Consider the following 21,900-nt stretch of genomic DNA (forward strand, 5'->3'; position numbering starts at 1 on the left):
CTCTCTCTCCCTCCCTCTCTCTTTCTAACTCTCTCTTTTTCGCTCTCTCTCTTTCTAACTCTCTTCTTCTCTCCCTCTCTTCCTCCCTCTCTCTATCTCTGCCTGTTTATCCATCCATCCATCCATCCCCTATATCTTTCTATATCTCTATCATTTATCATTATCTTTCCATTTATCTTTCCATCTATCTATCTTATCTATCTATCTATCTATCTATCTATCTATCTATCTATCTATCTATCTATCTATCATCTATCATCTATCATCTATCTATCTATCTATCTATCTATCTATCTATCTATCTATCTATCTATCTATCATCTATCTATCTATCTATCATCTATCTATCTATCTATCATCTATCTATCTATCTATCTATCTATCTATCTATCTATCTATCTATCATCTATCTATCTATCATCTATCTATCTATCTATCTATCTATCTATCTATCTATCTATCTATCTATCTATCTATCTATCTATCATCTATTCCTTCCATCTCTCATTCATCCATTCCTGCATCGTCATCTATCCATCTATCTAGCTGTTCATCTCATCTCTCTATCCCTGCCTGCCTGCCTGCCTACCTACCTACCTACCTACCTACCTACCTACCTACCTACCTACCTACCTATCAGTATCTACCTACTGGTGCCTGTCTGTCTCTGTCTCTTCCTCTATCTCTGCCTATTCATCCATCCATCCATCTATCATCTATATCAGGGGTGTCAAACTCGATTTAATTGAGGGCCACATCGGGGTTCTGCAGGGGTGGGTTTCAACTGGTTCGCGGCGGTCCCCGCGAACCAGTTGGTCGGCGAACCCGGAAGTAAGTAACTTCCAGGAACGGCGAAGGGCCCACCCGCCCGCCCGCGCTCCTTACCGGTCTTTGAAGGCTTCTGCGCTTCCACGCAGGCGCATGGCACATACAGCGCCTGCGCGATTCTCCGCGAGCAGCTGGATGGCACATACAGTGCCTGCACGAGTCTCCGCGAGCAGCTGGAGCATCGCTCAGGCGCTAAGATGCATGCATGAACTGCGAGCGTACACGAGGATGCCGCCGGCCCCGTTCCAACCGAACCAGTTGGAACGGGATTAGCAACCCACCCCTGGGGTTCTGTTTGACCTCCGGGGTCCGGCCTGGGCGTGGCCATCTCAGTGTCACTCATTTTGGAGGCACCTGTGCTGGCCCAAGTGTGCTGGCAGAAGCACCGCAAGCCACTCCTATATACAAATACAAACAGATCTTAGCTATCTAGCTATCCAGTTATGGATCGATCGATCGATTGATCAATCGATCTATCTATCTAAAAGGGACATGGTGGTTCAGTGACTAAGACGGTGAGCTTGTTGATCAGAAAAGTCGGCAGTTCGGCGGTTCGAATCCCTAGCGCCGCGTAATGGAGTGAGCTCCCGTTACCTGTCCCAGCGTCTGCCAACCTAGCAGTTCGAAAGCACGTTAAAAATGCAAGTAGAAAAATAGGAACCACCTTTGGTGGGAAGGGAACAGCGTTCTGTGCTCCTTTGGCATTGAGTCATGCTGGCCACATGACCACAGAGACGTCTTCAGACAGCGCTGGCTTCTTCGGCTTTGAAACGGAGATGAGCACTGCCCCCTAGAGTCTGGAATGAGTAGCACATATGTGCGAGGGAAACCTTTACCTTTACATACATTATCTATCTATCTATCTATCTATCTATCTATCTATCTATCTATCTATCTATCTATCTATCTATCTATCTATCTATCTATCTATCTATCTATCTATCTATCTATCTATCTATCTATCTATCTATCTATCTATCTATCTAATCTATCTATCTGCATACTGTTTGTGTGTGTGTGTGTGTGTTGCTTTTGTGCTGATAAATAAATAAAGGGTGACTAGCATAGATCTATTTTAAGCTATTTAGCTCTCATCAGCTAGCCACACCCTTACTGGGATTAGAACCTGTGCTGTATTACATATTAGGCAGTTGTGTTAGCCACTAAGCCACAAGGTTCTCCTCCTTTATCAGCTATATATATATATATTGTGTTGCAATTGTGCTGATAAATAAATAAAGGCACAAATAAATTTATCAGCACAATTGCAACACAGATGTAACAAAGGCAACATTAAAAAAAGATGGCTTTCTGCCTGGATGGCTCCCAGAGTGAGTCGATAGACAGAAAAGGGAAGCAGTATGCTCCCTCCCATATTTGGGCATACCAGGGGTTGTGACACGATTTATATATACATATACATATCTATTAGATTTTACAACCCCCGGTATGCCCAAATATGGGAGGAAGATCACTACTTCCATTCTCTGTCCTTCGGCTCGTCACAAGAGACCATCTAGGCAGAAACCCAATATTTTTACTGTTGCCTTTTTGTTACATTTGTTGTATTTGTGGGAATATATATATATATATATATATATATATATATATATATATATATATATATATATATATATATATATATATACACACACACATATACGCATACACACACATATACATATATAATATACATAAACATACATATACACGTACACACACACACACACACACACACACACACACACACACACACACACACATATATATATATATATATATATATATATATATATATATATATATATAAAATGTATGTACATAGATGCACACACATATACATAGATACACACACAGACACAGACACAGACACACACCAGCTAGAACTCTAACTGTTCATTCTAGTCACATCATCCTTTTAATAGATGAGCCAACAGGTCATCAGCTTGTCTGGTTGAAAGATAAATGGCTAGGGTCGGTTTTGTAAGCCGGTTTTCACCTTCTGGAAATAATTGAGATAATAATCCCGCAGTGTTCAGCGGGGTTAATGCTCTGCATTCTTTGAGCCTTTTTAAAAAAAATAAATTGCAGCTGGGATGGCAGTTCCAAAAAAAAAAGAATTACAACCTCTTCTCTCCTTTCTTAAGTTCCTGAGAAATTGTGTTTTGGTCCGAGGATAAAGTGACTTTGAATTTCGTGGTGGGCCGAGTCCATTACCACTGTTTTCCTAGCTGGAATTGAAAAAAAAACACCTTTTTTTAAAAAAAAAATCCAGTCACTCATAACTTTTGTCATTGTCTGGGTCTTTGGATGAAAGCTATTTATCTCTTTTATCTGTCTGCTAAAGGATTTGCAAACCTTTTAACTTTCAAGGTCGGTGGCATTAAATCGGGCAGAAGGGATTTGAGGAAAGTAGCAGAGATTATTAGCTGTGACCTGGGAGAGAAGTAAGCCGTAAAGCGTTGCACATTCACCGATGGTGCTTAAAGCCGTCGTAAGGTTGCACACGCCTGTGTGACTTGGAGAAGGAAGACAGATGCTTATTTGCTGCAGCCTTACTTTGCCTGGTTTAGGAAGGTGTTCTGACCCCCTCCTCCATCCAGTAACGAAAGCCGAGACAAGCGTAAAATGGAATGTCCTTTAATAACAAGACCAGAATCTCGGTCGCTGAAAGCCAAGTAAACAAACAGATAAGGAACTTGGCAGCAAGGCCGACAAACCTTGGCAGCAATTCAGCCTGCCAAGTTCGTTTATCTTTAGTCCAAGCGTTGACTTCTGCAAGAAGGGCGTGGCACAAGCAGTCTCTTTTATAGTCTGGAGAGGAGCCTAATGACCACCAGCTGAGTACAATCACCTCCTGTAATTGCGTAATTGTTCCTGACGCCTAGTAGCTCTTCGATGGCGTGCATCCAGGAACAACTCACTGCTGGCTTCTGGATCACTCTCCCTTGTCTCCTCCCCACTGGTCCAAGGCTCAGGGGTCTCCTGGTGGCCAACCAGTCTCTCTGCGCCCTGCTCAGAGTCGGAACCCTGTCCAGGGTCCTCCACATCCTCCAGGGCCGACTCATAGGGCCCCTCGCTGTCGAAGTCTGGTGGCAGCTCCAACGGCTCCTGCCAGGCCACAACAGGAAGGACTGTGGTTTTTAAAAAATTATAATTGCTTTTAAAACAATGACAAAAAGGGAAAACAAAGCCGAGATAATTGGGATAAAGATTGTCAAAGAAAACAAAACAAAGATAATTAGGATAAAAAGATATACGTTGTCAAAGACAAGGAAGAAAAAACACTCATGGAAAAATGCTTTAAAAAAATATATGAGTGAATGTAACACAGCACAAAAGAAAGTATGATAGACAGTTTAAATAAATAATTAACAGAATAACAGGGTTATTCTGGGATACTGCAACCGGCAGAAATGTTGAGTGGGTGGCCAAGCATCTGAATTCCAATCCCATGACCATGGGGAAGCTGCAATGGTCGTAAGTGTGAAAAATGGCCCTCGGTCACTTTTTTTAGTGCCGTTGTAACTTTGAACCGTCATTAAAAGAACGGTTGTAAATTGAGGAGTAACTGTATTGTTTCCTGAGATTTCCCCCTTTTTTTTTCCTTCTTTTAATTTTCGAGTAATGACTATATCTCTGGGATTTCTTTGTGGTCCCCCATCCCTGGATCGATGGCTTTGCTGAGCAAGATTGTAAGTTAGTTGAGATATTTTGGGCAAAATTGTGGTCGCAAGTCAAGGATTACCTTGTATAGTCAGATTTATGAGACTCTGTCCACGCAATCTCACAATCAAGATAGTGTTAGCAATCCTGGGTGTGCAGTTTGTAGTGGACTACCTCGCAGGGCTTACCGAACAGCCAAAGAAAAACACCACCACCAATGCAATCCGAAATTGCATTAACAGAGGGATACAATCAAGATCAAGAGAGGTACTAACACCACTCTATAAAGCCTTAGTAAGATCACACCTAGAAAAACTGCATCCAGTTTTGGTCGCCACACTATAAAAAATATGTTGAGACTCTAGAAAGAGTGCAGAGAAGAGCAACCAGGATGATGAGGGGACTGGAATCTCAAACATACGATGAACGGTTGCAGGAACTGGGCCTGGCCAGTCTAGGGAAGAGAAGGACCAGGGGAGACAGGATAACAGCCTTCCAATATTTGAAGGGCTATCACAGAGAGAAAGGGGTCCAGCTATTCTCCAAAGCACCCCAAGGCCAGACAAGGATGAATGGATGGAAACTGATCAAGGAGAGATTCAACCTGGAAATAAGGAGGAACTTTCTGACAGTAAGAACAATACAGAAGTTGCCTCCAGAAGTTGTGGGGGCTTCACCACTGGGAGCTGTTTTTTTTTTTGGTGATAAATTTTTTATTTTAAACACATAAGCACATCATCAAAAACAAACACATAACTTAAAAACAACATAGGAACAATAAGTTCCATCGTATATCATACCGCAGTTCCGAATCGGTTTCTTTGCAGTTAGTGTTTTCCCTCCTATACATTCCTATCTTTCGTTCATAATCTCCTTATTCGTTATCCATTTTTATGTACAATTCTTTATTTATTTATGCTTAGCTACTTATGACCAAATATTATTTACCTATATTATGCTTTATATTTTTACTGTCACTTATTCTCTTACATACAGATTGTAGATATGCATTCACATAATTATTCTTTTTCTTTGCCATTCTTATTATTATTCCATTTGAAAGGTTATAAGGTATAGTTTAAAATGCTTTGTTTACCATCATTCGCACCTGCTAAGACACCACCTTGTTTTCTCTTTCTTTTCTCCCTCCCTTCCTTCTCTACTTACTTCCTTCCTCGTCTCCATCCCCTTCTTCCTTCCCTTACCTCTTCCCTACTCCTACCCTTTTTCTTCTCCTTCCTACCTTCTCTCCTTCTCTTTCTTTCTCTTCCTCCCTCCTCTTCTTCTTTTTCTCTCCCTTCTACCCACCTTCCCTTACCTCTTTCTTCTTCCCTTACCTCTCCTCCACACTTCTTCTTCCTCTCCTACTTTCTCTCCTTCTCTTCCTCTCTTCTACCCTCCACTCCTTTCCTTCCCTTCGTCCCTCCATTCTCTACTTCCTTCCTCCCCCCCTTTCCTTCCTTCTTCCCTTCCTTTTTCTATTGTTATAGGTGCCTCTTTCAGATCCCAGTTCATGTTTTCTTGGGGATGGTATTTCCACACACCACTGGGAGCTTTCAAGAATAGACTGGACTGCCCTCTGTCAGAAATGGTGTAGGGTCTCTGCTTGGGCGTGGGGTTGGACTAGATGACCTACAAGGTCCCTTCCAACTCTGTTAACAATCTCTAATCTGAACGAAAGCCCTCCCTTAGAATCCCAGCGGGGGAATGCCGAGGAATTTCAGGGCCTTCGGTTTGATTTGGCGGCCGCGTTCGGCGCCTGTTTTGACGGAGTCCCTCTGCCTTGCAGGCGCCTGGTGGAACGGCTGGAGAACATGCAGAAAAATGTCCTGGGGAACGGATCGTCCCAGTGCCTGCTCTGCGGGGAAGGCCTGGGGTTTTTGGGGAGCACGGCGGTATTTTGCCAAGACTGCAAAAAGGTAGGGGAAAAAAAACAACCTTCCCCCCCCCCCCCTCACTGGCTTCAGGTATCACCTAGAAAAATATTTGAGGTGTTTTTTTGGAAACTTTTTACTTGGGCGACTTTGGAAATGTGCTTCGGGAATTTTTTATTTTTTATTTTTGCAATTGATACCGATCTGCTTCTTCTTGTCTTAATGTTCTGATCGAGAGCCTGAAGCAGACTCCTGGTCCCGACGAAAACCCCTTTTATTAATTGTGAATTCTGCTCATTCACATCAAGAAAAGTCTTTCGAGGGAGGATTTAGTGTCACAGACCTTATCTGGCTTGGAGAGCTGCCAGGCTGATCTCTGCAGAACTTGGCAAGGAGCCTCGGAGAGTCACGAACCAATGAAGCGAACTAATTGTCTCCTGCAAACTCCACTCCCCTTTCCCTCCTCTTTTATTCCCTCTGGGAGGGGCCATTCACCGTCCACCTGTGGCCTTACTCCCAAGTCGACCCCTCTTCTTTAGCTCTTCCCTTCGTCTGGCAACTCTGCGCATGCGCACACTGGGAACAGGCTCCAGCTGTTCTTCTGCCTCACTGATGTCCGACTCCGAAGGCAGCTGATAACTGGCATACGGCCCTGGCCCCCTCTCTGCCTCCGACACAGAGCCCTCATCCGAGCCTTCCCCAGACTCCAGGACTGGCCCAGGTTCCTCCCCAACCCTCCTCACTGTCCGAATCTACTGGTAGTTCCGCTGTCCACTGGCGGGCCACGACACTTAACACAGGTAAGTCCTTGGCTTACAACCTTTCGTTTAGTGACTGAACTTGCAACAGCAACAAGAAAGGCGACGTGATTTTTTTCGCACTTAACTGTTGCAGTACAGGTAGTCCTCAACTTTGCGACCATAATTTCGGTTGCTGAGGCAGTCAGCTGTTAAGGGACTTTTGCCCCATTTTGCAACCATCCTTGCCACAGCTGTTAAGAGAATCAGTTGATAAGTTGGCAATCCCGGCTGTTAAAAGTAAATCCGGCTTCCCCATAGACGTTTATTGTCAGAAGGTCGCAAAAAGGGGATCACGTGCACTGCGGCCGTCATAAATATGAGTCAGTTGCCAAGCCTCTGAATTTTGCTCCATGGAGGTGCTGCGGGGGTCGTTAAGTGTGAAAAAAACAGCAATAAGTCACTTTTTCGAAGTGCCGTCGTAACATTAAATGCTCGCTAAACGAATGGCTTGCAAGTCGAAGGCTACCTGTAGTTCCCTGCAGTTGTGGAGGGATGGGATTTGTGGTCCCAACAGGTGGATGAGCTGGTCGTCTGGCCGTTCTCCTATGCCTCTTCCTGCTCCTCCCCTCCCACCTTCTGACAAGCGATATCAATCAAAGAATTCTGCAGTTAATTTAGGCTATAGATTAACGGCCTTCTAATTATTCTCGCCCCTCCCTTTGAACTGTTAAAATTAACATTTTGGAGGATTTCCCCAGGCTTTCTATTTAAAAAAAAAAAAATTGGTATTTTAATTAACTGTCAATAATCTCGGCTGAAATGTTATTTATCGGTTTATATTTATTTATTCTTCTCTGTCTCGGCCTTTCTGAATGGGAAGGGGAAAAAAACCTGTTTCCTGGGTGATATGGCAAGGTTTTTTTTAAAAAAAAATACTGTAGTGTGTGTATGTGTGTGTTTGTGTTTATAAGTAATGACAAAAGGAAAAGCACGTTAATGGATTTGCCAATTTTATAAGCTCCACAAGGGGAAAGGCTTGGTGTCCAAATGCAATTTAGCCCGATCGTATTTTTCACCGAGATAATGAGCAAAATTAGAAAACTGGAATTTGGGTGCCGAAGAAGAGGACAAATTATATGTATGTGTGTATGTGTGTATGTGTATGTGTGTGTGTGTGTGTGTGTGTGTATATATATATATTATATATTATATATATAATAGAATAGAATAGAATAGAATAGAATAGATTTCTTTATTGGCCAAGTGTGATTGGACACACAAGGAATTTGTCTTTGGTGCAGATGCTCTCAGTGTACAGAAGGAGAATAAAGTACATTAATCAGGAATAATAGAATAGAATAGAATAGAATAGCCAAAAGAAGAGGGAGTGAAACTATTCTCCAAGGCACCTGAGGGCAGAACAAGAAGCAATGGGTGGAAACTAATCCAGGAGAGAAGCAACTTAGAACTGAGGAAGAATTTCCTGACCGTGAGAACAATCAATCGGTGGAACAGAATTTGCCTCCAGAAGTTGTGAATGCTCCAACACTGGAAGTCTTTAAGAAGATGTTGGATAGCCATTTGTCTGGAACGGTATAGGGTTTCCTGCCTAGGCAGGGGGTTGGACTAGAAGACCTCCAAGGTCCCTTCCAACTCTGCTATTGTATTGTATTGTATTAATATATGTAATGTTAGGTATTGTAATTTTTTACCTCCCATTTTCCCATCAAAAATACCCAGGAGAAACAGTTCCGGCTTCAACTCTATTCAACTCTATAGGCTGACTCTTTTCAACCTCCTGTGGCTGGTTCAGCATCCTCTCTCTGCGCCTGCCACGGATACGGCTGCCGGCATTAATTTACCGGGGCCGTGGAAAGGAGATGGCCATGTGGAATTGGTTTTTTTTTAAAAACATTCTCTTTTGATGGAGCCCTCCATTTGATTTGATTCCTTCTGTTCGGGGCCTCGCAGCTCTTTTGAAATCTTTATGGATTGCTTTGCCCCTGCGGGTTGGTTCGCCTTCTCCAGATGGCTGGGAAAAACAACGGCTGTCTTTATTTTATTTTATTTTATTTTTTTTGCTGGCTGGTCTTGAAATCCGAAGAGGGGAAGAGACGGCCCCGCTAAGGCTAACATTGCCTCGGTGGTTTCGTTCTGGCCATAATCCGATAGCGCGTGATTGAAATTTATATTTTAATGTGTGTGTCTATGGGAGATTCTCAATCATCCGGGTCATGGTTGTCCCAAAAGTAGTTTTTCCTGGACTTTCTGGGTTTTTTGTGGCCCGCCAGCAGCCTTCAGAGTTGGCAGCAGAGTCTGACAGTGAGGAGGGTTGGGGAGGAACCTGGGCCAGTCCTGGAGTCTGGGGAAGACTCGGACGAGGGCTCTGCATCGGAGGCAGAAAGGGGACCAGGGTCGTATGCCAGTTATCAGCTGCCTTCAGAGTCGGACATCAGTGAGGCAGAAGAACAGCTGGAGCCTGTTCCCAGTGTGCGCATGCACAGAGTTGCCAGACGAAGGGAACAGCTAAAGAAGAGGGGTCGACTAGTGTTGTAATATAGTTCCTTGTGTAGGTGTGTGTCCCCCATGGCCCAGTTCATACCAGGGCATGCAGAGTCACGCTGAACCACACAGGAGAAAACAAACTCCTAAAACGCCATAACATCCTGATAGTGCATAACATAACATTCTGAGATGTGCCCTACCAATGACGCCCAGGATTTGACCATATATAGACTGAGCAGTAGATTAGAAATTGTACTTTTACAGGCTGTTTTTAAGCACATGCTGATTGCTCCTCCTGCCTTTGTCCTATCTCAATAAAAGGGGCTCTCAGACCCCCAATCTGGGGTGCTCCATCCCGAGAAAGTTCGTGTCTTGTCTTTTCTCAACATTGGCCTCATGGGCGAACCACGGGAACGTTACAGACTAGGGAGTAAGGCCACAGGTGGATGGTGAATGGCCCCTCCCAGAGGACATAAAAGAGGAGCGAAAGGGGAGTGGAGTTTGCAGGAGAACATTAGTTCGCTTAATTCGTTCGTGACTCTCCGAGGCTCCTTGCCAAGTTCTGCAGATCTCGGCCTGGCAGCTCTCCAAGCCAGATGAGGTCTGTGACTGTGAATCCTATACAGGTAGCCCTCCACGTACGACCTCAATTGAGCCCAAGATTGATGTTACGTTGCTAAGCGAAAAATTTGTTAAGTCAGTTTTGCCTCATTTCACCGCTTTTCTCACCGCGTTTGTTGTTAAGTGAATCACTGCAGTCGTTCAGTGAGTTGCTAAAATGAATCCGGCTTCCCCATTGGCTTTGCTCGTCAGAAGATCACAACGGGGGAATCACGTGACCCCCCCCCCAGGACACTACAACGGTCATAAATGTGAGTCGGTTTCCAAGCATCCGAATGTAAATCACCTGATCATGGGGAATGCTGCAATGGTCGTAAGTGTGAAGAACGGCCGTAAGTCACTTTTTAAAATTGCCATGTAGTTGTCACTAAATGAACAATTGTAAGTTGAGGACTGCCTATATTTGAATCTCTCACAAAGGTCTTGAGAGAGAATACCAGAGGTGGCATTCAGCCCAGTGGTGGGTTGCAGGCGGTACGCCCCGCTACTAGTGTACCGGACCCTGCCTGCAGCATCGGATACTGTTCCGGTATGGTGTTCCGCAGGGTCCACCCAGGTGCCTGAGCTCCTTACCGGTTGTTTAAGTCTTCGATGCTTCCATGCACAGCGGGTACAGCACCTGCGCGATGCTCCGCTGAGCAGCTGGAACGTCGCAGAGGCTCGCAGAGGCGCCAAGACGCATCCGCTTGCTGCGCACGTCCACGTGGATGCTGCTGGGCCCGTTCCAATCGTACCGGTTGGAACAGGATCCCAAACCCCAACCCCTGATTCAGCTGGTAGCAGAGATTTGAGGAAGGTCTTCCCAACCACCCTGGTGCTATGCCGTCCTATATAGCCATGTCTTTGAGGCTGGGTGCATGTGTGGAAGTCACGCGCGTGTTGTGGCCCAGTGGGAGCCGTTGGAGCTGCCACCAGACTCCGACAGCGAGGGGCCCTATGAGTCGGCTCTGGAGGATGTGGAGGACCCTGGACAGGGTTCCGACTCCGAGCAGGGCGCAGAGAGGCTGGTTGTCCACCAGGAGGCGCCTGAGCCTTGGACCAGTGGGGAGGAGACAAGGGAGAGTGAGCTGGAAGCCAGCAGTGAGTTGTTCCTGGATGCATGCCATCGAAGAGCTAATAGGCGTCAGGAACAGTTGCGCAGTTAAGGAGGTAATTGCACTCAGCTGGTGGTCATTAGGCTTCTCTCCAGACTATAAAAAAGACTACTTGTGCATGCGTCCCTCTTTGCAGAAGTCAACACAGGACCGAATGTCGGAGAACATTGTTAGAAGCTTGGCAGACTGGATTGCTGCCAAACCTTATCTGTGTTTATTGCTGCCCAAGCTTGTCTGTGCCGGTTTGCTGCCAAGGACCTGTCTGTCTGTTAATTAAATGCCGTAACTTATCTTTGGCTCGGAGTGTGCTTGGGTGTGGAACGAGGGGGGTCAGAACACGCGCGCAAGCAAAGCACATGCATGGAAGGCCAGGCGCATGTGCGGAAGCTGCGTGCACGCGGGGTGCAAACCAGTGGTAAAAAGAAGTTAAATCCTCCGCTAGAGGATACCTGAGGTGCATTGTGGGAAAATGTTTTGGGGTCGACGTTCCAATATGTAGAAGGAAACTTCAGATCTGAAGTTAAGAAAGCAATACAGTAGTCCTCGAAATACGACAACGATTGAACGCCAATTTTCCGCTGTTAACCAAGGCAGCTTGGAAAGTTTAATGACCATTCAAACTTACAGCATCCCTGTAAAAAACAACATGTATGGCTGTGTTTCAGACTTACGACCACTGCAGCATCCCAATGGTCACGTGATCAAAACTCGGACACTTGGCAGCTGGTTCATATTTATGACGGCTGTAGCATTCTGGGAGGTGGGGGGGGAAGTCACCTGATCCCCTTTCGCAAAGTTCCTTGCAGGCTTCTGCCGGAGAATCCAGATTTGCTTAAGGACCACGCGATTCACTTAACAAGTACAGGGATTCGCTTAACAACGGCGTCAAGGGGGCTTGTTAAAACGGGGGGAAACTCACTCCACCACTGCCTTGCTTAGCAACGGACATTTTGGGCTGGATCGTGGTCGTAAGTCGAGGACCACTTGGAAACTTGGGGGGGGGAATCTTTTTTGGGGGGGGAATTCATATTTATAGCTTTCAACTTCTTCCTTTGCATCAATTTTAGAGATTGATGCCTCCTACCCCACGTCCCGCCCACCCACCCACTGGTGTCATCAGGTTTTGAATTGGTTGATTTTTCTCTCTTTCTCTGCAGAAAGTTTGCACCAAGTGTGGCATAGAAACGCCGGGTGCCCACAAACGGCCCATTTGGTTCTGTAAGATCTGCAGCGAGCAGAGAGAGGTGAGTGGTGTGACGGGACCACAGTTCTGCTGATAATTGTTGCTGGTGGTGGATTATCTTCGTTTGCTGTGTGTCGGTGGAGATTATTTTGATCAGTTTTTCAACCTTGGCTCTTTAAAGATGGGCGGAATTCCACTCCCAGAATTGTGGGACAACATAATCTGTGAGTGGAACTCTACTCCCAGAATCCCTCAGTCAGCTATATATGAGTGGACTTCAACTCCCAGAATCCCTCAGCCAGCTATGAGTAGACTTCTACTCCCAGAATCCCTCAGTGAGCCATATATGTTGACTTCTATTCCCAGAATCCCTCAGCCAGCTATGAGTGGACTTCTATTCCCAGAATCCCTCAGCCAGCTCTGAGTGGACTTCTATTCCCAGAATCCTTCAGCCAGCTATGAGTGGACTTCTATTCCCAGAATCCCTCAGACAGCCATATATGAGTGGACGTCTACTCCCAGAATCCCCCAGCCAGCCATATATGTGTGGACCTCTACTCCCAGAATCCCTCAGCCAGCTATGAGTGGACTTCTACTCCCAGAATCCCTCAGTCAGCCATATATGTGTGGACTTCTACTCCCAGAATCCCTCAGCCAGCCATATATGAGTGGACTTCAACTCCCAGAATCCCTCAGCCAGCCATATATGTGTGGACTTCTACTCCCAGAATCCCTCAGCCAGCCATATATGAGTGGACTTCTATTCCCAGAATCCCTCAGCCAGCTATGAGTGGATTTCTACTCCCAGAATTCCCCAGCCAGCCATATATGAGTGGACTTCTACTGCCAGAATCCCTCAGACAGCCATATATGAGTGGACCTCTACTCCCAGAATCCCTCAGCCAGCTATGAATGGACTTCTACTCCCAGAATCCCTCAGCCAGCTATGAATGGACTTCTACTCCCAGAATCCCTCAGACAGCCATATATGTGTGGACTTCTACTCACAGAATCCCTCAGCCAGCTATGAATGGACTTCTACTCCCAGAATCCCTCAGACAGCCATATATGTGTGGACTTCTACTCCCAGAATCCCTCAGTCAGCCATATATGAGTGGACTTCTACTCCCAGAATCCCTCAGACAGCCATATATGAGTGGACCTCTACTCCCAGAATCCCTCAGCCAGCTATGTGTGGACTTCTACTCCCAGAATCCCTCAGCCAGCTATGAATGGACTTCTACTCCCAGAATCCCTCAGACAGCCATATATGTGTGGACTTCTACTCCCAGAATCCCTCAGCCAGCTATGAGTGGACTTCTACTCCCAGAATCCCCCAGCCAGCCATATATGTGTGGACTTCTACTCCCAGAATCCCTTAGCCAGCCATATATGTGTGGACTTCTACTCCCAGAATCCCTTAGCCAGCCATATATGTGTGGACCTCTACTCCCAGAATCCCCCAGCCAGCCATATATAAGTGGACTTCTATTCCCAGAATCCCTCAGCCAGCTATGAGTGGATTTCTACTCCCAGAATCCCCCAGCCAGCCATATATGAGTGGACTTCTCCTCCAGAATCCCTCAGCCAGCTATGAGTGGACTTCTACTCCCAGAATCCCTCAGTCAGCCATATATGTGTGGACTTCTACTCCCAGAATCCCTCAGCCAGCTATGAGTGGACGTCTACTCCCAGAATCCCTCAGCCAGCTATGAGTGGGCTTCAACTCCCAGAATCCCTCAGACAGCCATATATGAGTGGACCTCTACTCCCAGAATCCCTCAGACAGCCATATATGAGTGGACTTCTACTCCCAGAATCCCTCAGCCAGCTATGAGTGGACTTCTACTCCCAGAATCCCCCAGCCAGCCATATATGTGTGGACTTGTACTCCCAGAATCCCTTAGCCAGCCATATATGTGTGGACTTCTACTCCCAGAATCCCCCAGACAGCCATATATGTGTGGACTTCTACTCCCAGAATCCCTTAGCCAGCCATATATGAGTGGACCTCTACTCCCAGAATCCCTCGGCCAGCTATGAGTGGACTTCTACTCCCAGAATCCCTCAGTCAGCCATATATGTGTGGACTTCTACTCCCAGAATCCCTCAGCCAGCTATGAGTGGACTTCTACTCCCAGAATCCCTCAGCCAGCTATGAGTGGACGTCTACTCCCAGAATCCCTCAGCCAGCTATGAGTGGACTTCTAATCCCAGAATCCCTCAGCCAGCTATGAGTGGACTTCTAATCCCAGAATCCCTCAGCCAGCTATGAGTGGATGTCTACTCCCAGAATCCCTCAGCCAGCTATGAGTGGACTTCTAATCCCAGAATCCCTCAGCCAGCTATGAGTGGATTTCTATTCCCAGAATCCCCCAGCCAGCCATATATGTGTGGACTTCTACTCCCAGAATCCCTCAGCCAGCTATGAGTGGACTTCTACTCCCAGAATCCCCCAGCCAGCCATATATGTGTGGACTTCTACTCCCAGAATCCCTTAGCCAGCCATATATGTGTGGACTTCTACTCCCAGAATCCCTTAGCCAGCCATATATGAGTGGACCTCTACTCCCAGAATCCCTCGGCCAGCTATGAGTGGACTTCTACTCCCAGAATCCCTCAGTCAGCCATATATGTGTGGACTTCTACTCCCAGAATCCCTCAGCCAGCTATGAGTGGACTTCTACTCCCAGAATCCCTCAGCCAGCTATGAGTGGACGTCTACTCCCAGAATCCCTCAGCCAGCTATGAGTGGACTTCTAATCCCAGAATCCCTCAGCCAGCCATATACGAGTGGACTTCTATTCCCAGAATCCCTCAGCCAGCTATGAGTGGACTTCTACTCCCAGAATCCCTCAGCCAGCCATATATGTGTGGATTTCTACTCCCAGAAGCTAATCCCATAGGTGGCTGAGGATTTCTGGGAGTTGATGTCCACAAGTCTTAAATTTGCCACGTTTGGAGTCCCCAAAGTGTGTACAACACACCCTGGTCTCGGATCCTTTGAGGATTGAATACTAATAAAAATGATCTGCCTCCAATAGTGGTTTCTTACCATGATATCAGCTATATTTCTCCATGCTCTCTTTTCTTGTCCAATTTTCAAAGTAAAAATATCTCCGCGAGGGAATTCAGTCTGTTCTAATCCGTTGAGCACCAACTCACATTTTTATTTTATTTTTCCAGGATGGGAAAATAAGTTTCTCGCATGGGGGAGCAAAATGTCTTATCTGGCAAGGTTTTCCATAGGTGTAAGGCATTTTGTGTGCGCGCATGTGTTTAAAGTGTGCCCTCTGAGGATCTCGTTGAGTTTTTCATGAGCTTTTGCCGGCGGGCAGAAATTAAATTGAGTTCCAGGGTTTTGCCTTCCTTTCTGTGACAACTGCTCTTCCTTTTCTGTCAGGCTGTATAGATTAAAAATATGTTTTTAATAAGTTCCATTCCTCCCCCCCCCAATCTCTGTATTAAAATCTAAATTGGAAGGAAAAGTGCGCGCTCGCCAGAAGTGGACGGGGTGAAGATGGGGCCCGGTTCTCGTGTCCTCTTATCATCCGCCAGGTTTTGACCCTCGTTTTAACTGAAAATTACTTTTCTCTTGGCTTGGATGTCTCTTCAGCCACGTGTCCAGAACATTTTCTCCCTTGGCTTGCTACAAAATGCATTTACGGCTAGTCCTCGACTTACGACCACAATGGACCCGACATCTCTGTGGCTAAGCGAGACAGATGTGGAGTGATCTTTGCCCCGTTCAGTGACCTTTCTCGCCACAGTCGTTACGGAACAATATTAAGTTGTTAAGGAACAACATTAAATAATAACATTATTAATTAATGATGTTGGATAACCCTTTGTCTGAAATGGTATAGGGTTTCCTGCCTAGGCAGGGAGCTGGACTAGAAGACCTCCCAGGTCCCTTCCAACTCTGTTATTCTATTCTATTCTATTCCCATTCCTATTCCTTTATATTCCATTTTTAATTGCTCTCTTCTCTTCCTTCCTTCTCTTCTATTCCCATCCCTTCTCTTCTCTTCTCTTCTCTTCTCTTCTATTCTCATCCCTTCCCTTCTATTCCCATCCCTTCCCTTCTATTCCCTTCTCTTCCCATCCCTTCCCTTCTCTTCTCTTCCCATCCTTCCCCTTCCCTTCTCTTCTCTTCCCATCCCTTCCCTTCTCTTCCCATCCCTTCCCTTCTCTTCTCTTCCCATCCCTTCTCTTCTCTTCCCCATCCCTTCCCTTCTCTTCTTTTCTCTTCTATTCCCATCCCTTCCCTTCTCTTCTATTCCCATCCCTTCCCTTCTATTCCCTTCCCCTCCCTTCTCTTCTCTTCTATCCCATCCCATCCCTTACCTTCTCTTCTCTTCTCTTCTCTTCTCATCCCTTCTCTTCTCTTCTATTACCATCCCTTCTCTTCTCTTCTATTCCCTTCCCTTCTCTTTCCTTCCCTTCCCTTCTCTTCTCTTCTCTTCTATTCCCATCCCTTCCCCTCCCTTCTATTCCCTTCCCCTCCCTTCTCTTCTCTTCTATTCCCATCCCTTCCCTTCCCTTCCCTTCTCTTCTCTTCCCATCCCTTCCCTTCTCTTCCCATCCCTTCCCTTCTCTTCTATTCCCCTCCCTTACCTTCTATTCCCTTCCCCTCCCTTCCCTTCTCTTTCCTTCCTTCTCTTCCTTCCCCTCCCTTCTCTTCTCTTCCCTTCCCTTCTCTTCCCTTCTATTCCCATCCCCATCCCCATTCCCATTCTCATTCCTTTCTGTTCCATTCTAATTGCTATTCTATTCTATTCTAATCATCATTACAAAATGCTTCAGGGATGCGGCTAACAAAAAAAGTTTACTTTCCCTAATTTTAATCCTGATTAACCTGTACACAAACAGTTTTGCAAGATTCTGCAAACGTAGCTTTAACAGTGAAGTAGAATGATCTCATCTTGTTACGTCCGCTCCAATGTGGGAAGGCTGACATTAATTTTGCAAGCCTGGATGACTATGAAATGAATATTAAATAAAGTGAAAAATAAATGAAAAACAAAGGAGCATTCCTCAACACTGAACTCCCTTCTCTCTCTCTCTTTTTTTTAAATGTCTTCCTTAGGTCTGGAAGCGATCCGGAGCCTGGTTTTTTAAAGGCCTCCCAAATGCATCCTGCCATTAAAAGAAACCAGCGGCAGAAAACCCAAGGAAATCCACCTTCGGCCCCCTCCTCCTCGCCCGGAACCGTCATCTCTGGAGCTCCGGGGCAGCAGGATGGATCACACCTATACCTGGGCCAGGGGAAAAGGTTAGCTCTCCTCCCCCCCACAAAGAAAGACATGGGGGGAGCTTGGGAATGAGAAACAGAAGCTCAACTTCACAATATTAAAGTGGGTGGACTTCAACTCCCAGAATTCCCCAACCAGCGTGCTGGCTGGAGAATTCTGGGAGTTGAAGTCCAACCGTCTTTTAAAGCAGGCTGGCTGGGGGATTCTGGGAGTTGAAGTCCAACCATCTTTAAAGCAGGCTGGCTGGGGGATTCTGGGAGTTGAAGTCCAACCGTCTTTTAAAGCAGGCTGGCTGGGGGATTCTGGGAGTTGAAGTCCAACCGTCTTTTAAAGCAGGCTGGCTGGGGGATTCTGGGAGTTGAAGTCCAACCATCTTTTAAAGCAGGCTGGCTGGGGAATTCTGGGAGTTGAAGTCCAACCATCTTTTAAAGCATGCTGGCTGGGGGATTCTGGGAGTTGAAGCCCAACCATCTTTTAAAGCATGCTGGCTGGGGGATTCTGGGAGTTGAAGTCCAACCATCTTTGAAAGCAGGCTGGCTGGGGGATTCTGGGAGTTGAAGTCCAACCATCTTTGAAAGCAGGCTGGCTGGGGGATTCTGGGAGTTGAAGTCCAACCGTCTTTTAAAGCATGCTGGCTGGGGGATTCTGGGAGTTGAAGTCCAACCGTCTTTAAAGCATGCTGGCTGGGGGATTCTGGGAGTTGAAGTCCAACCGTCTTTTAAATCATGCTGGCTGGGGAATTCTGGGAGTTGAAGTCCAACCGTCTTTTAAAGCATGCTGGCTGGGGAATTCTGGGAGTTGAAGTCCAACCGTCTTTTAAAGCATGCTGGCTGGGGGATTCTGGGAGTTGAAGTCCAACCGTCTTTTAAAGCATGCTGGCTGGGGGATTCTGGGAGTTGAAGTCCAACCATCTTTTAAAGCCTGCTGGCTGGGATTTCCTGGAGTGGAAGTTGACCCCTCTTAAAGCCTGCTGGCTGGGGAATTTGGAATGACTAGAATGGCATTAGTTTTCATGCTTGAGCAGGGGGATGGACTAGAAGACCTCCAAGGGCCCTTCCAGCGGTGATATACTATGTTCTAAGCAATTTCCTTTTTTTTGTTACGCATTCCCACCCAGAGGTCCTTTTTCCTGGGGCCAGCCTGCCTACTAAATTTAGCTCAAAAATTAGATGATAGGAAGGCAGTTTGATTGGCAAGGGGGGCCCTTAATTCTCCCTCTCCCGTAATCTCATCTCCCCATCCAACAGCTGCCTTCTGCAGATTTCCTTCCCTGCGGGGCTGCTTAAAAGAGCAGAAGGGGGTGTGGATTCCCCCCCTCCCGCTGTAAAGTGGGAACAATTTCCCAATTCAAATAGCCACCCTGTGTCTTTTGTCAGTTAAATTGAGGCTTAGTACCTTTTGCTGGTCTCCATTCAATTGAGTTTGCAAGGGGGAAAAAAAAAAAGCAGAAATGCCAGATGGGTGGGTGGGTGGGAAGCCTGGTAATGAGGTTTGGTGCTAACATACCCTCCTAGATTTGGGGGTGGATGGAGAGGGGTGGTTTCCTTTTTTTTTTCTCCCCCTCTTCCTTAAAAAAAAAAAAAGAACATCGGAATTGATTTAACAGGCACCATATGCATGTTTGAGTCACGCTCAGCTTGTGACAGCTGCAAAATCTCTGCAGGTTTTTGGGGTTTTGCTTTTTTTTTTTAAAAAAAGATTTTAATGAAGTTTCTGGGGAAAAAAACAAAAAAAACACCCCAGTAGTTAAAATACAAAGTCCTTGCAGATTTCTAGGTTTTTTTTTAAGGATTCAATGAAGTTTCCAAAAAAACAAAAAAAAACAGTTAAAATACAAAGTCCTGAAAATTTTCTAGTTTTTTTTTTTTAAAGGATTCGATGAAGTTTTCCAAAATTAAAAAAAAAAGGTCAAAACTCACAATTAAGGGAGGATAAAAAGGAATAAATGGGGTTAAAGGCCAACAGTGCAGTTTGTCCTCATCTTATGACCATAATGAAGCAAAAAATTTCCATTTGCTAAGCAGCACCATTGTTAAGTGAGTTTGGGCCCATTTTATGACCTTTCTGCCCACAGTTGCTAAGTGAATCACTGCAGTTGTTAAGGTAGTAACATGGCTGTTAAGTGGATCTGCCTTCCCCGCGTGTCAAAAGGGATCACATGGGACACTGTGACCGTCATAAATATGAGACAGTTGCCAAGAGCCTGAATTTTGAACATGTGACCATGGGGATGTTGCAAAAGTCGTACGTATGAAAAACGGTCATAAGTGACATTTTTCAGTGCCGTTGTAACTTCAAACAGTCGTTGTTGTGGCCCAGCAGGAGCCGTTGGAGCTGCCGATAGACTCCGATAGCGAGGAACCCTATGAGTCGGCTATGGAAGATGTGGAGGACCCTGGGCAGGGTTCAGATTCAGAGCAGGGACCAGAGAGGCTGGTTGGCCACCAGGAGGCGCTGAGGCATGGAGCAGTGGGGAAGATCAAAGGCAGTTTGTCCTGACCCAACCCTGATGAGGGGTGGAGAAACGGGGGCAGCAGTTATGGAGACGGACTCATAAGAGATAATCAAGCCCAGGTGGTTGTGGCTTGGCCCCTCCCAAGAGAGTATATTTCATTTCATTTCATTTCATTTATTAAATTTATAGGCCGCCTAATCCCGGAGGACTCCGGGCGGCTTACAACGAAAGAAGAAAAAAAAAGAAAAAAGAAAAGCAACATAAGTAAAAAATAGTTTAAAATTCACAACACACATACGTTCTAATCGGGGCTGGACCTTAACACTAAGGTCAACAGCCCCAGGCCTGCCGGAACAGCCAGGTTTTAACGGCTTTCCTGAAGGCCATGAGAGTGGGTAAGGTCCGGACCTCTGGGGGTAGCTGATTCCACAGGGTCGGAGCAGCCACAGAGAAGGCTCTCCTCCGGGGGCCCGCCAGCCGACACTGTCCGTCTGACAGTATCCGAAGGAGGCCCACCCTGTGGGATCTTATCGGCCGTTGGGAGGTGTATGGCAGTAGGCGGTCTCGCAGATAGGCTGGTCCTAAGCCATGTAGGGCTTTAAAGGTAATAACCAACACCTTGAATTGCATCCGGAGACCAATTGGCAGCCAGTGCAGCTCGCGGAGGGCAGGTGTAATATGGGTGTATCTCGGTACACCCAATATTGCTCACACGGCTGCATTCTGGACTAGCTGTAGTCTCCGAATGCTTTTCAAGGGTAGCCCCATGTAGAGCGCATTGCAATAATCGAGCCTTGTGGTGACAAGGGCCTGAGTGACCATGTGAAGTGCCCCCCTGCCCCAGTAGGGCCGCAATTGGTGTACCAGGCGAACCTGGGCAAAGGCCCCCCTGGTCACAGCCGACAGATGGTGTTCAAGTGTCAGCTGCAAATCCAGGAGGACCCCCAAATGGCGAGCCTTCTCTGAGGGTGTAAATTTTCACACACACCCCAGGATCAAGGACGGACTGTCTGAACTGTCCCTCGGGGGCAACATCCAAAGCCACTCGGTCTTGTCGGGATTGAGTACCAATTTGTTCATCCCCATCCAGATTCTGACAGCTTCCAGGCATCGGCACATCACGTCTGCCGCTACACTGAGGTCGCACGGGGCAGATAGATACAATTGAGTATCATCTGCATATTGATGATACTTTATCCCGTGCCGTCGTATGATCTCACCCAGCGCCTTCATGTAGATGTTGAATAGGAGGGGGGGACAGGACCGAACCCTGAGGCACCCCACATTTGAGGGGCCTGGAGGTCAACCTCTGTCCCCCGACCAACACCGACTGCGACCTACCAGAGAGGTAAGAGGAGAACCACCGTAGAACGGTGCCTCTCACTCCCACCTCCTCCAGATGTCGCAGAAGGATACCATGGTCGATGGTATCGAAAGCCGCTGAGAGGTCAAGAAGCACCAGGATAGAGGAATGCCCTCTATTCCTGGCCCGCCAGAGATCATTGATCTGTGCGACCAAAGCGGTTTCAGTGCTGTACCCAGGCCTGAAACCAGACTGAAAGGAATCCAGATAATCCGCTTCATTCAAGGTCAAGAAGAGGCTTTGGGAGGAGGACACAACCGTTTGTAGTAATCTGGAGAATTCCTTGTCTGGTCTGCCTTGTGTTCCCGTGTCTGTT

The 21,900-nt window shown here is 46.5% G+C and overlaps 1 protein-coding gene across 1 annotated transcript in view; it reads left to right on the forward strand.

The window, feature by feature from the left end:
* RPH3AL (rabphilin 3A like (without C2 domains)) overlaps positions 1–21,900 on the forward strand; it is a 44,706-nt gene that overhangs the window by 12,264 nt on the left and 10,542 nt on the right. The window contains 4 exon segments of the mRNA XM_087717079.1: positions 6,284–6,413; positions 12,486–12,572; positions 17,601–17,634; positions 17,637–17,786. Of these exon segments, the coding sequence (XP_087573205.1) occupies positions 6,284–6,413; positions 12,486–12,572; positions 17,601–17,634; positions 17,637–17,786 (401 nt within the window).

This window comes from Thamnophis sirtalis, unplaced genomic scaffold, assembly GCF_051295495.1.
Source record: "Thamnophis sirtalis isolate CommonGarterSnake01/CBP01778 unplaced genomic scaffold, rThaSir2_p1.2 scaffold_6, whole genome shotgun sequence".
Taxonomy (NCBI): Eukaryota; Metazoa; Chordata; class Lepidosauria; order Squamata; family Natricidae; genus Thamnophis; species Thamnophis sirtalis.